The 11,414-nt window shown below is 38.2% G+C and overlaps 1 protein-coding gene across 3 annotated transcripts in view; it reads right to left on the bottom strand.

Moving 5' to 3' along the window:
- Positions 1 to 2,621: 2,621 nt before the first annotated feature.
- tet1 (tet methylcytosine dioxygenase 1) overlaps positions 2,622 to 11,414 on the bottom strand; it is a 74,613-nt gene continuing 65,820 nt past the window's right edge. For all 3 annotated transcript variants that reach the window (XM_051651650.1, XM_051651651.1, XM_051651652.1), the window contains 5 exons: positions 11,040 to 11,190; positions 9,172 to 9,261; positions 8,887 to 9,024; positions 8,384 to 8,696; positions 2,622 to 7,293 (listed from right to left, as the gene is read on the bottom strand). In XM_051651650.1, the coding sequence (XP_051507610.1) occupies positions 6,236 to 7,293; positions 8,384 to 8,696; positions 8,887 to 9,024; positions 9,172 to 9,261; positions 11,040 to 11,190 (1,750 nt within the window). In that variant the 3' untranslated portion in view covers positions 2,622 to 6,235. The remainder of the gene's footprint in view (positions 7,294 to 8,383; positions 8,697 to 8,886; positions 9,025 to 9,171; positions 9,262 to 11,039; positions 11,191 to 11,414) is intronic.

The raw sequence follows: 11,414 nt of genomic DNA, 5'->3' as shown, positions 1-11,414 counted from the left end.
TTTTGTGGAATATCTCGGCTTCTGAATGGACTACAAGTGTGATCTTGGTGTCATTTTATCATCAATATTCAAGAACATATTCAAATGATGATTTGTTTATAATACTTTGTACTAAATATTATAGCAAAAGCCTTCTCTGTTGGCCTAACATGCCAAATAAATAAATATTTTTCATCCTTTCATTCTCAATCACCTTTTTGCCTATGTATTTTTAATCGCTTTCCACTCTTAATTAATCTACAAACAAATAGAGAAAAATGAAAAGTTTATCCAGTCAGAATTTATTCCTCGATGCTTTCAAGCAAAGTGTGACAGCTGTTTCACATATCCGAAGCAGCACGTGAGTCTGAGCTCCACCCCGTCAGGCCTTCAGAATTTCCACAGAATCCCTCAACAGTGCAAGTGAATGAGCAATTAAAGTCAGACTGTCAGATTCATTAGCCAATCAGATTGATTTATTTGTTCTTGGTGGGTGTGATCTTTAGGATATGTCCTAGTCGAGGCCTTCTAGCTGGCCTTGAGTGACGCAATCACGTTTTAAGTGATGTATGTAATTTTAAAGCGAAGAGCGCGAGATCTGTTTGACGAGACGGTTGTCATCACTGCCGCTATCGCCGTTGAGAAAGAGATCCTTATGGATTTAAAAACCGGAGATGTTCTGCATGATCGTGTGATTGCTTAATTTATTAAACAGGAAAGGAGGACTGATTTTCACTTCAAGTAAATTGGAAAGTGCTTTTTGTATTGTTATAGCAACATCAGGAGTTTTCTAAGTGTAAATCAAGTTTTAAAAAGTAGTGCTGCGTTCCATTCAACTTGGAAAGTCGGATTTTACAACTTCCTACTAGGAAAAGTGCAATGGATGCATCTTTAAGTCAGAATTACAACTCGTAGACTCGCGCAGAATGTAGCCTCAACTCAGATTTCGCCGAGATGCAGGGGCATGATGTCATACAAACATGTCCACACTCCACATGACCACCTTCAGAAACAGGTGTATAAAACATTATAATCTCTTTTGATAAAAAACATCTCATTGTTTATCAGTTGGGTTGCTAGGAGACATCTCTAATGAGAGTCAAACCCCTGCTAAGCTAATGGGAGCGTTGCAGTTCCGAATATCGGGGAACAGAATGCATTTATGGTCGGAGATATCAAGTAGGAATATCCCTCATCCAACTTGAATGTAACGCAGCATAACCGTGTACCCTGACGAAACAAAATTTATTGTAAGCAACATTTAAATCGCAAATATTATTAGATAGATTTTTCCATGTATTATAGACCTCCTTGATAGATTCATATGAAAAATTATGATTTTGAATGTCTGTTTTGGAGACATTTCACAAAACAGTCATGCTGCAGTTAAAATTAGATTTGCTTGAGCATTAAGTGTCGTTTCAAGTTCTGGCTTTTGTGCGTGGACGTGTTTTTAAAATGTCAGTTGTTGTTATTAGTTAGCTGCAACATAATGTTTGAGTGTCTTATTCATTGTGAAACTGTGTTTTCTTAATGGCATGAATCACACTGAAGGCCTATACTTTAAATGCACGGCCCGCCACTGAGAAGGTTAATACCTTGGAATCATTACCATAGTCATGTAGCATGGTATTTACATTGCATTCCTAGGTACTATTTACTATGGTACATGTCCAATGACAGGGCAGCTCCATGGTAAGTTTGACTGTGTATACTGTAGTTATATAGTATGGTACAGTTGCTATACTGCACAAATACTGACCAGAAAAAAAACATGCACTTTTTTTTCCACCAGAGAAGCCTTTATCTGTCTGTCTGTCTTGTGCTTTACTGGTTTACTGATCTTTCATATTATATCTCACACATTGTCAATATAATTTCTTTAGTGCTTGTACAGAAAGTGTTCCAAACATCAGTGGCACAGGGCCCCTCACGTTCTTGAGTTTGCTGTTTCACTCTATAGGCCTGTGGAGTCTTCTCTCCTGCTGAACCTGTACTTCAGTAACCACACAATTTAATCTTCCGTTTAGAAGGCTGCTTTCTTTCCTTTATACTTCCTTTATCTTTCCTCTATACAGACTCATTTTTAAACATCTGCTCATTTATGACATCTGTTACACATATTCCAAACTCAAATTCACTTCTATGAAAGTGAGAAAAAAACAGCTGGCACTTAATGTAAACTGTTTAAAGTGTCTGCCAAATAAATGCAAAATATTTATAATAAATGCTCATACTTTATGTATTGCTATGCCCTGTGTAGAAGCAACTATGCATTGATTGCAATGTGTTGTTAGTGTGCAAATCTGCTTACATAAAGAGAAGGGATGAGCCTAAATCATGACCAAATTGATAAGCGCATGAGTTATATGTTTACGTGATGTAAGCACACACCGTATAGCTCAAGTGCTTGTACTAATTGTTACAAACATGACCCCTTCCATAAAGTATGCTTTAAGAGACAGAATGGGTAAAACAAGTTTTTTTGTGTGTGTGAAATCCAGGCTTTGGCCATGTGTTTTATCTTTTCAAGTTTTCAGGTATTAAGTATCTAGAGTTATGCATTAAGTATAAGAATAGAAATTAAAAACCATTCAGAAAATATGCAAATACCAAAGCATGTAATCTCAGGACTCCATTAGTAGCTTACAACTGTGCATTTTATTTGTTTTATTTAAAGAAAAATCTCAAAAGCTGGTGTTTTCTTTCTTGACAAAACATTCCATGTCATATAGAATGAAATCTTCAAGTCATAATATGTTCTTGTTTGATTTTACAAGTAGGTGTACAATTTGACATTATAGATCACAACATATAATGTTGCCCACAATGGCTTACATTCAGACTTAAAGGTGAAGTGTGTAATTTCTAAACCACAAAAAAAAACAAAAAACAAAGTCCCACCCCAAACTCACTGGTTTTGTCATTGCTGCTATACTGGGCCAGTTGGGATACTCAAACAAACAACAGAGCAATATTTTAATAGTGCCTCACTGTTTATATATTTTGCCGGAACCGAATGGTTGCCTTAAAAGTTGCCTCTGCAATAAAAGTTGGGAAAGGAGATTTTTCTAATTTCTTTTTTTTTTTTTTACACACTTCCCCCTTAACCCATCAGTATAGACATTCACAGTATATAGAACATAACTGCCAAACAAGTTAATTCATTGAAGATGACATAAGGGGAACCACTTGACCATTTCACAAAATATAAACAAAAGTAAATTAACATTTTTGAGAATTTGATTGGAAGACAATGTGAGAATCCTAAAAGCTTATGTCCAAAGTTACATGAGGGCACAGACTACCTGAGAAAAGAGGGAGGAAAAAACTACAACAAAGGATGAGAAACATGCAATAGATTTATAATGTGGATAGCCAGGTGAATACTGTATTGGTTTGAAAAGGAATGTAACAATATTTACTTCAGATTTTGTTTTCTTTTACCAAATGTTGCTGTGAGGGCCATGTACACTCTTTTTGATTACTGAAATGAGATTATGTGAGCCAAACGTATAAAATGCTAGATGTATCAGTAGTTGCGTAGTTATAAATTGAATTCACACAAATAATACAGGGTTTGAACAGGGACATGGAGACAAACCAAAGCATAATTCAAAGAAAACTATAGCTTAGAAAAATAAATAAAATCATTGAGCTTTAAAACAAATTGCATTGGTATTTCCCTTAGGCCATTCAATTTTATTGAGTCCAAAAGACAGTCCTGACGTTTTAATCATAATGAATTAATATGCGGTGACTGTGAGGGTCATAGTATTTGTGTCACACAAGGTCAAGAAGGACAAAACACAATAAAGCATGCTTATGATGTTTAAAGCTGAAGTGTAAAATTTCTGCACCACTAGAGTCACCAAACGGAATTGCATAAGTTCCCCTGTCTGCCATTGGTCCAAAAAAAAAAAAAAAAAGCAGACAGCAACAGATTCTAAAACGAACAGAGCAATGTTTTGATAGTGCCACAGTGTTTACTCTTTTTGGGGGAACCAACCTACAAATGGCTTATTTATGGTTGTCTCTGCCTATTAAGGTGGAAAAGGAGAAAGTATTTAAACACTGAAAAATATACACACTTCAGCTTTAAGTAAGGTAAATATTAAACACCCCCAAAAATTAAAGATCCAAACTAGTGCCGCACCTAAATGTGACTTGTCTGGTACTATGTATGAGCACCACTGCAGTTTCATAAAAAACCCATGGTTACAATAGTCTTATTTTCGTTATACATGATGGTTTTACACAAAAACAACAGTTGCATTGTTCAGCAAAAAATAGATTTAATTGATGAGACAGTAGCGTGAATATACCCATGCCACTTTGTGACTTCAAGTTCCTCAAAACATAGGTTCACATTGAGTTACTGTAGAGTTTTCCTATATTTGCAACTAGAGTGCGAGTTAATAGTCAAAACATGTTTTCAGAGATGATGTGTAAAATTTCTCAGAATTAACATGAAAAGATATTTTTTTCAAGTGCTTAAATATAACAGCATTTTAGTTGTACAATGGTTTTGAACACTGACGTACACTCTTTAGCACCTTGAAGAAGAACAATTAAAAAAAGACTTTTCAGCCTTGTGTTCACTATAAACCTCATGTAAAAGTAATGTAAACCTTTTTGCTTTTACTTGAGCCAATATCTTGACTAGGCCTCTAGATACACACGCAATTACAAAGTTGTCATGGTTTTAAAGTTGACCTTTCCATGCACTGCACCCAAATAAAAATTTAACAAACTTTTGTTTATATCAAAATGTACAGATATTGATTTACTCCATGGCTCCCCTCACCAAAAAAAGGGATTTATTTAAAATAAAAATGCTCCATTTAGCAATACAAATATATGAAATGACATCTCAGGAGGTTTCATGGGATTTCTTTAAAAGCACCAGTAAAAAAAAACAAAACATACAGAAAATTCGTTTTCACATATTTTAACACGCTTGAATGATAAAAAATGTGTCATTATGCATAAAATGATTAAGTTGTTTTCAAGTCATGTTTCAAACCTCAGAAACTGGGAACAAATAACATGATCATTTACATAAATGAAGGTAATTAAATGGTTTTGATTTTGACACGTTGTCAAACTGCAGCATAAAACCCTCCATGATTATTGCTTAAATATGCAAAGTTCATAATCATGATTGAATTGCAGAAAGATACACCAAACAATTTTGATTGTAGATACTTGATAATCAATAAAAAACAAATGTGTATATTGGAAACTTCAAAGATCAAGTTTTTTTTTTGAAGATACAAAGTGCTTTTTAAAAGATGCTAATTACTGGAAACTATGTTTCACATTACAATTTTTTTTTACCTTCATTACCAATACAATTTACCCAGAAAAGTGAAGAGACGAAACCAAAAGCTATTGACCTTTTTCACAGCAGCGCCATTTTTATTTTTGATGGGAATGACAACGAGGCTGTGAGGGATAGACAGGATTCACTGGGTTGTACTGCAGTTTAAAGTGTTTTTGGATCGTTCTGCGGACAAAACGGTGAAAAATATATTTTCAAGAACATTCAGTATACAAAAAACTCCACACAACATGAGTTGTGAAAAATCAGATGGCATCAAGGAACTTTATACAGCTTCATACCGTGTGTGCAATTAAAGAGATGGTAAGTCTATCCCTATCAGCCTCGTTTTCATTACAGTTAAAAATCAAAGATTGTGCTAGTGTGAATAAGGTCAATACCTGTAATTTAAATATGTGACCAACAATCTAATGTAAAATGTAAAGTTGTTATAATGACCAATTGTCATTTAACCTTACTGCTACAATGGCACCATTAAAGAGCAACTACAAGAGAGCACCCAAGAAAATAGAACTCACATTTGACAATGTCAATTCGGAGTGTTTACTACACACGTCATTTAAAGGATGACATAATCCTATTGCAGTAAACAGGCTTGGACCAGAAATTAAATTACAAAATAGTTTTAAAAATGATCAGAATAAATAATCACATCTTCTATGCACTAATTCAATCTATATGTATAAAACCAGTTTTATAATATCTGTTCTGAGCACCATCTCTTTACAATAAAAAAACACAGACATGTACAAACACACACACACACACACAAGAACTCACAGTTAAAAACCAATGGTAGTCCAATGTAAAAGCTGACATGAAGATCACAACTGAAAGAGGGCACATAAAAACAGGTGAGACAGAAACAGAACTAACTGAGGTAAGGCATTAGCTTGAAAAGCACGGAAAATATCACGTCCAGCGGTTATAAGGCCCAGTAACATGTGTGAGGGCGTAGGGGGCTGACATGATGACACCATTACATGTAACTGTTAGCGATTGACGGGTAGGGACCTGAAGCTTGTGTCTCTCATCTTGATAAGTCTCATCTTCACTCTCTGTACTGGAACCCATTGCCCTCAACCTTTTATCCATGGCATCCAAAGCTTCCAGACGCTCCGCCTCCTCTTCTTTCTCCCTGGCCTTTATAGCCATCTTGGCCTCCCACTGTTGCAGGCCATGACCAGGTGCATTCAGGCTCTTGTGTTGGTAGAAGACCAAGGAAATGCGAGTGGGATGCGTGCGGTTGGGTCGTAGGATAGGAGTGGTTGCGTGTAGCTCCCGTCGGGCACATTCGATTAGGATAGAGCCGTGAGAGGGAGCCACCGCAACCCCACCAATATCGCTGTCAAGGAAATTGTGCTCGCTGTCTGACCATACCTCCTCTGCTTTAAACACCTCTGGAGTAATGGGTGGGTTGTTGTGGTCCACAAGGCCTAGTTGACCTCTAGGGTGGCAGTTCAACCGACTGTGAAGACCCTCAGCCACTGGCGAGGAGAGCAGAGTGGGAGCCGCCTCACCCTGGAAGCACCGCATCTCCTCAGGCTCGGATTTGAAAGAGGGAGAGTAATCAGAGCGGTTATGGAAGTTTGATTTCATGGGGTCAATCAAACATGGCTGGTTCCCGAATGGTTTCTGCTCAGAGATCTCTGCAGAGATCTGCCGAAAGGCATCCAGTCCTGGGCTAGGTTTAAAAGAATGAGAACCATTGTTGTGGGTGGTTCCTCCAGAGAAAACATGCTGGGATTGAGGGAAGTCTGGGTGAGGTGAAGTAGAATGTGCGGCCGTGCCAAAGTTGGAGGCCACAGGAGGTCTGGCACATGTGTTACTCGGCTTGTATGGGCTAGAAGAATGGAAGTCTGAGAACTGTCGTCCTATGTCTTGAACCCCAGGCAACTGCATTCTTGAACAGAGATTCTGAGTTTCCTTTTCTTTACATGGTGAATGTTCAACAGAGGTGTGTTTGAAACCTGTCAAAATAGAAAATAATAATAATAACTAGATCTGTAAAATTTTTGAGGAACATTTGAGTGGTGCTTGCTGTGGCAAAACTTGCTGCCACAATGTCGCACCAAAGATTTCAGTTCACTTCCCCAAGTCAAAAGAGCCCAACTCCATGTCTCTACAATTTTCTGGTGCTGAGATATGGCTGGGGGCCCTAGGGGCTACCAGGGGCCCTAAAGGGCCAGGATGGGTTCACAAATGGCCTCAGTACACTGCCCCAAATCAAAAGAGCCTACCCCCATGTCTTTGATTTAGGGGTGCAAAGATATGGCTGGAAGAGCCTCATGGCCAACAAAGGGCCTTAGTACACTTCCCCAAGTCAAACGAGTCCACCCCCACTTCTTTATGATGTACTAGTGCAGAGATATTGCTAGGACCATAGTACACTTCCCCAAATCAAGAGCAGAACCCCATATATCTATGATGTTTTAGTGTGGAAATATATCTGGTATCACAGGGGCTACCAATGGCCTCAGTACACTTCCCAGAGTCAAAAGAACCCACCCCCATGTCTCTACAATGATATGGTGCTGAGATATGGGTGTGTGATGATGGCTTATGGTTGCTAGGGCATGGCTCGGCAGTTGCTAGGGTGTTACTGAATGACTGTTTGCTAGCCCAAGTCAAATTAGCCCACCAACAAGTCTCTATGGCATTCTGATCCAGAGATATAATCCCACTGATCCCCTTTCAATGTTGAGTCTATGGGACTTTTCGCCCATTTTTTCACCCGTCGGGCGAACATCGTACACCCAATCTCTTTTAAAAGCCCTAGCACACCTCTCCACAATTAGCAGCACGATTTAAGACATCACTCATGTCCATAACACAAATGGTGCGGGACAAGTTAGATGCTGAAATCTGTATGGAACAAGAAAATTGAGTAAGGGATTTTAGAAAATCCCCAAACAAAGGTAAGAGGAACAGTAATAGTAATACTGATGCCTAAAGCAAGCACCATTAATAATAATAATAAAAAAAGTAATAAGAGCTCTAGAACAAAGTTTTTCAAACTTTAAGGATTAAAATAAACAATGAAGGCTGTAGTAGGTGTACCTTTAAGAGACTCATTCTTTACTTTTACAGGAGTGACCTGCTTACTATCCAGGCCGTTAAGTTTCTCAGCATGGGCTCTTTTAGCCTCCATCCTCCTCTTGCGGGCTGACTTTACTGGCTCAGCCAGCACTCTCACTTCTCTTGGGAAAGCAGAGAGGACCTGCAGAGCCCCTGTCTTCATCTTAGCCCACTGGCCCTCAACATGGCCGAACTCATCCGTGTCAGAGATCTTATAAAGAGGCAGGACGTGCAGTTGCTCGTCCTCCGGAATGTTTCGCACTGCACGGTTATCCTCCTTGGTTAAAGTGCATACCTGCAGTTCACAGAAAGAGTCAACTTTATATTATTATTATTATTATGAATATATGCTGGTGCCCAGCAACGCTGGTCTTTTCTGCAAGGAACTTTCTAATGTATTGAAATCCCAACGGACTGTCTAAATACAGAAAAAAAACCTTGAATGACAAAAGATTTGAAATTGCGATCCTGGAGGTGAGCCTCACCACAGTACTTCCATTGGTCATGTTATGTGTGTCTTTGTGAGCATGAGCACAGAAGTCCACACATGCAGTCACACCAGAGAATGGTCGACCTTCCCTCCTGCCCAGCCGACAGTCCTGCCCCTGCTGCTCCTGCTCAACCTGACATCATGACAATATTTCAATTACAAGTGTACACACAGTGCAACACATCATGCACGCTATGGAAACAACATGCTGGATGATGAAATTAGCAAACCTTAAAAGCTGCTTTAACTTTGTGTTTCATTTTGAATATGTGATTCCCACCTGGTTCTGAAAGGCCTCAGGAGCCAGTTTCCTGTACACAGGTGCCAAATCTGTGGCCAGATTCTGCAGATTTCTCTCCAACTTCTCCTCCTAACCCCAAATAACAAATATACAGCATTACTGCATAGTTTTAAGGTTAATTTCAGTGACTATAAATAAAAAAATACTCAAACTGATGCAGTCAGTTATAACACATGAGAAACAATGCTGTCAATGACATCAAATTCGGTGCAATGTGTTTACCTTTTTTTTCCTGATACAGACACTAATGAGATTTCTGAGCTTTGCCGCAAGGAAATATTATCACACTGCAAATTTCTTTTCTTTTTTTATTAGTATTTTTGTTTTGTTTTCCAGTAAAAATATCTAAACATTCTTAAAACAAGATACATTTACTTGACAAGCAAAATTGGATAAGATATTTTGCCTTGTTTTCAGAGAAATCCAACAAAATTTAGTGAGGTTTATGCTTAAAACAAGAAAAAAACGATTTGCCAGTGGGGTAAGAAAATTGTAACGTGGAGGAGGATGGGGCCAGGCTGGAATGATGCACGCCAGGACCCCAATCACCCTGATGAGGCAAGCGAGGGATAAAGGTGACCGGAGACGACAGTTCGAGAGAGAGAGAGAGAGATAGAGCTTTAGGCAGCTGTCCTGCATGTTTGGTTGTTATTTGGCTTTTGCTTCACTATTAAATTATGAGTTGCACCTTCAAGCCGGTTCTCGCCTCCTCCTTTCCCTTTGAACCCCTTTACAAAAATAAACAAGTTTATTTTCTTACCCCATTGGCAGATTTTTGTTTTTGTCTTTTTTAATCATAATCCTCACTACATTTGGTCAGATTTCTCTGAACAAGATGTAATATCTTTTAATACCATTTTGCTTGTCAAGTAAATATATCTTGTTTTAAGAATATTTAGATATTTTTACTGGAAAAACAAAAAAAAATACTAATTAAGAATATGATTTGTCCATAAAGTCATATGGACTACTTTATAGTGCTTTTATGGTGGGGTTTTTAATTTTTGTATTTTTTTTTTGTCCTTGTCACATTGAACTGTCATTGTATGGAAAAGAGCTGCATAAAAAGGTTTCTTTACAGAATTTAGAATGAAAGATTTTTAATGAAATTTGTCCTTTTGTGTTCCACAGATAAAATAACACCATACATATTAGGAATGATTTAAGGCTGAATTTAAAAAACACCATAATTGTATTTTTTTGGGCAAACAATTCATGTTAGTGATGTCTTACTAACTTAGTCTGTTTTAATTATAGCCACTAGAGGGCAACAGGCTAAAATGATTGAAGTTAACGGCGTAATACAGGTACACACACTCTCATGCATGCCTGGTTCTACGGGGGTGCTTGAGGGTGCTTGTAACAAAATGTGGAAAAAGTGAAGTGCTGTGAATACCTTCCGGATGCACTGTAAATGCATTAACACAGCAAATATAATTGCATAAAAAAAATTTGATTCATGTTTTAAATATAAAATTATGCACAACGAGCCATGTGATAAGATGCGCGGATTGACTGTCTCAGAAGCGGAGGCAACTGAAACTTGTCCTCCGCCACCCAGATTGAGGTGAGTAACCGCGCCACCGTGAGGACCTACTGAGCAGTGGGAACTGAGCATTCCAAATTGGGAGAAAAAAATACAATAAAATACAGCTCTGATGCTGCATTTCATTCACACAGAAGTAGCATCAGAACTGCATTAGATACTAGCGGCTGAGGTGGGTCATTGCAGGCATAATTTAGTCTGGCTTTTATGTTGCATTGTGTCTTTACATTGAATTTTAAGCAGGCATAGAGCAGCCTTATCTCGGCTGTGTAAAGATGCCTTAAGTCCAGTAAAAGCTGACCTCCTCAGGGTAGTCTCCCTGTAGCCTGAACTTCCTGGGCGTTTTGCTACGTGCAAACTTGCAGCCATTGAAGTACATACTCCAGGAGCAACCAAAAGAGAAGGAGGCACCGCAGGTCTCTGGATCCAGACCCTGACATGCACAGGTACGACTAACAAGAGAGATGAAGAAGATACAGATGATGATGAAGTGGCATCTTGGCTATAGTAAAACAGAATTTGAAACTGAAAGCTAATGCTTAAGTACTTGTGATGTTATTGCAGAAAAAAGGATAATTATGTTATTTCACAAATGTCTGACTTTCATGAATTTACAGTTACAAAATTATGCTGTATAGTTAATTTTCTCAACTTTTAGGAGTACACTAGCATATCT

The sequence above is a fragment of the Myxocyprinus asiaticus genome, chromosome 23, assembly GCF_019703515.2.
Source record: "Myxocyprinus asiaticus isolate MX2 ecotype Aquarium Trade chromosome 23, UBuf_Myxa_2, whole genome shotgun sequence".
Taxonomy (NCBI): domain Eukaryota; kingdom Metazoa; phylum Chordata; class Actinopteri; order Cypriniformes; family Catostomidae; genus Myxocyprinus; species Myxocyprinus asiaticus.
Note: the sequence above shows the minus strand (reverse complement) of the source record. Positions and strands in the feature narration are given on the sequence as shown.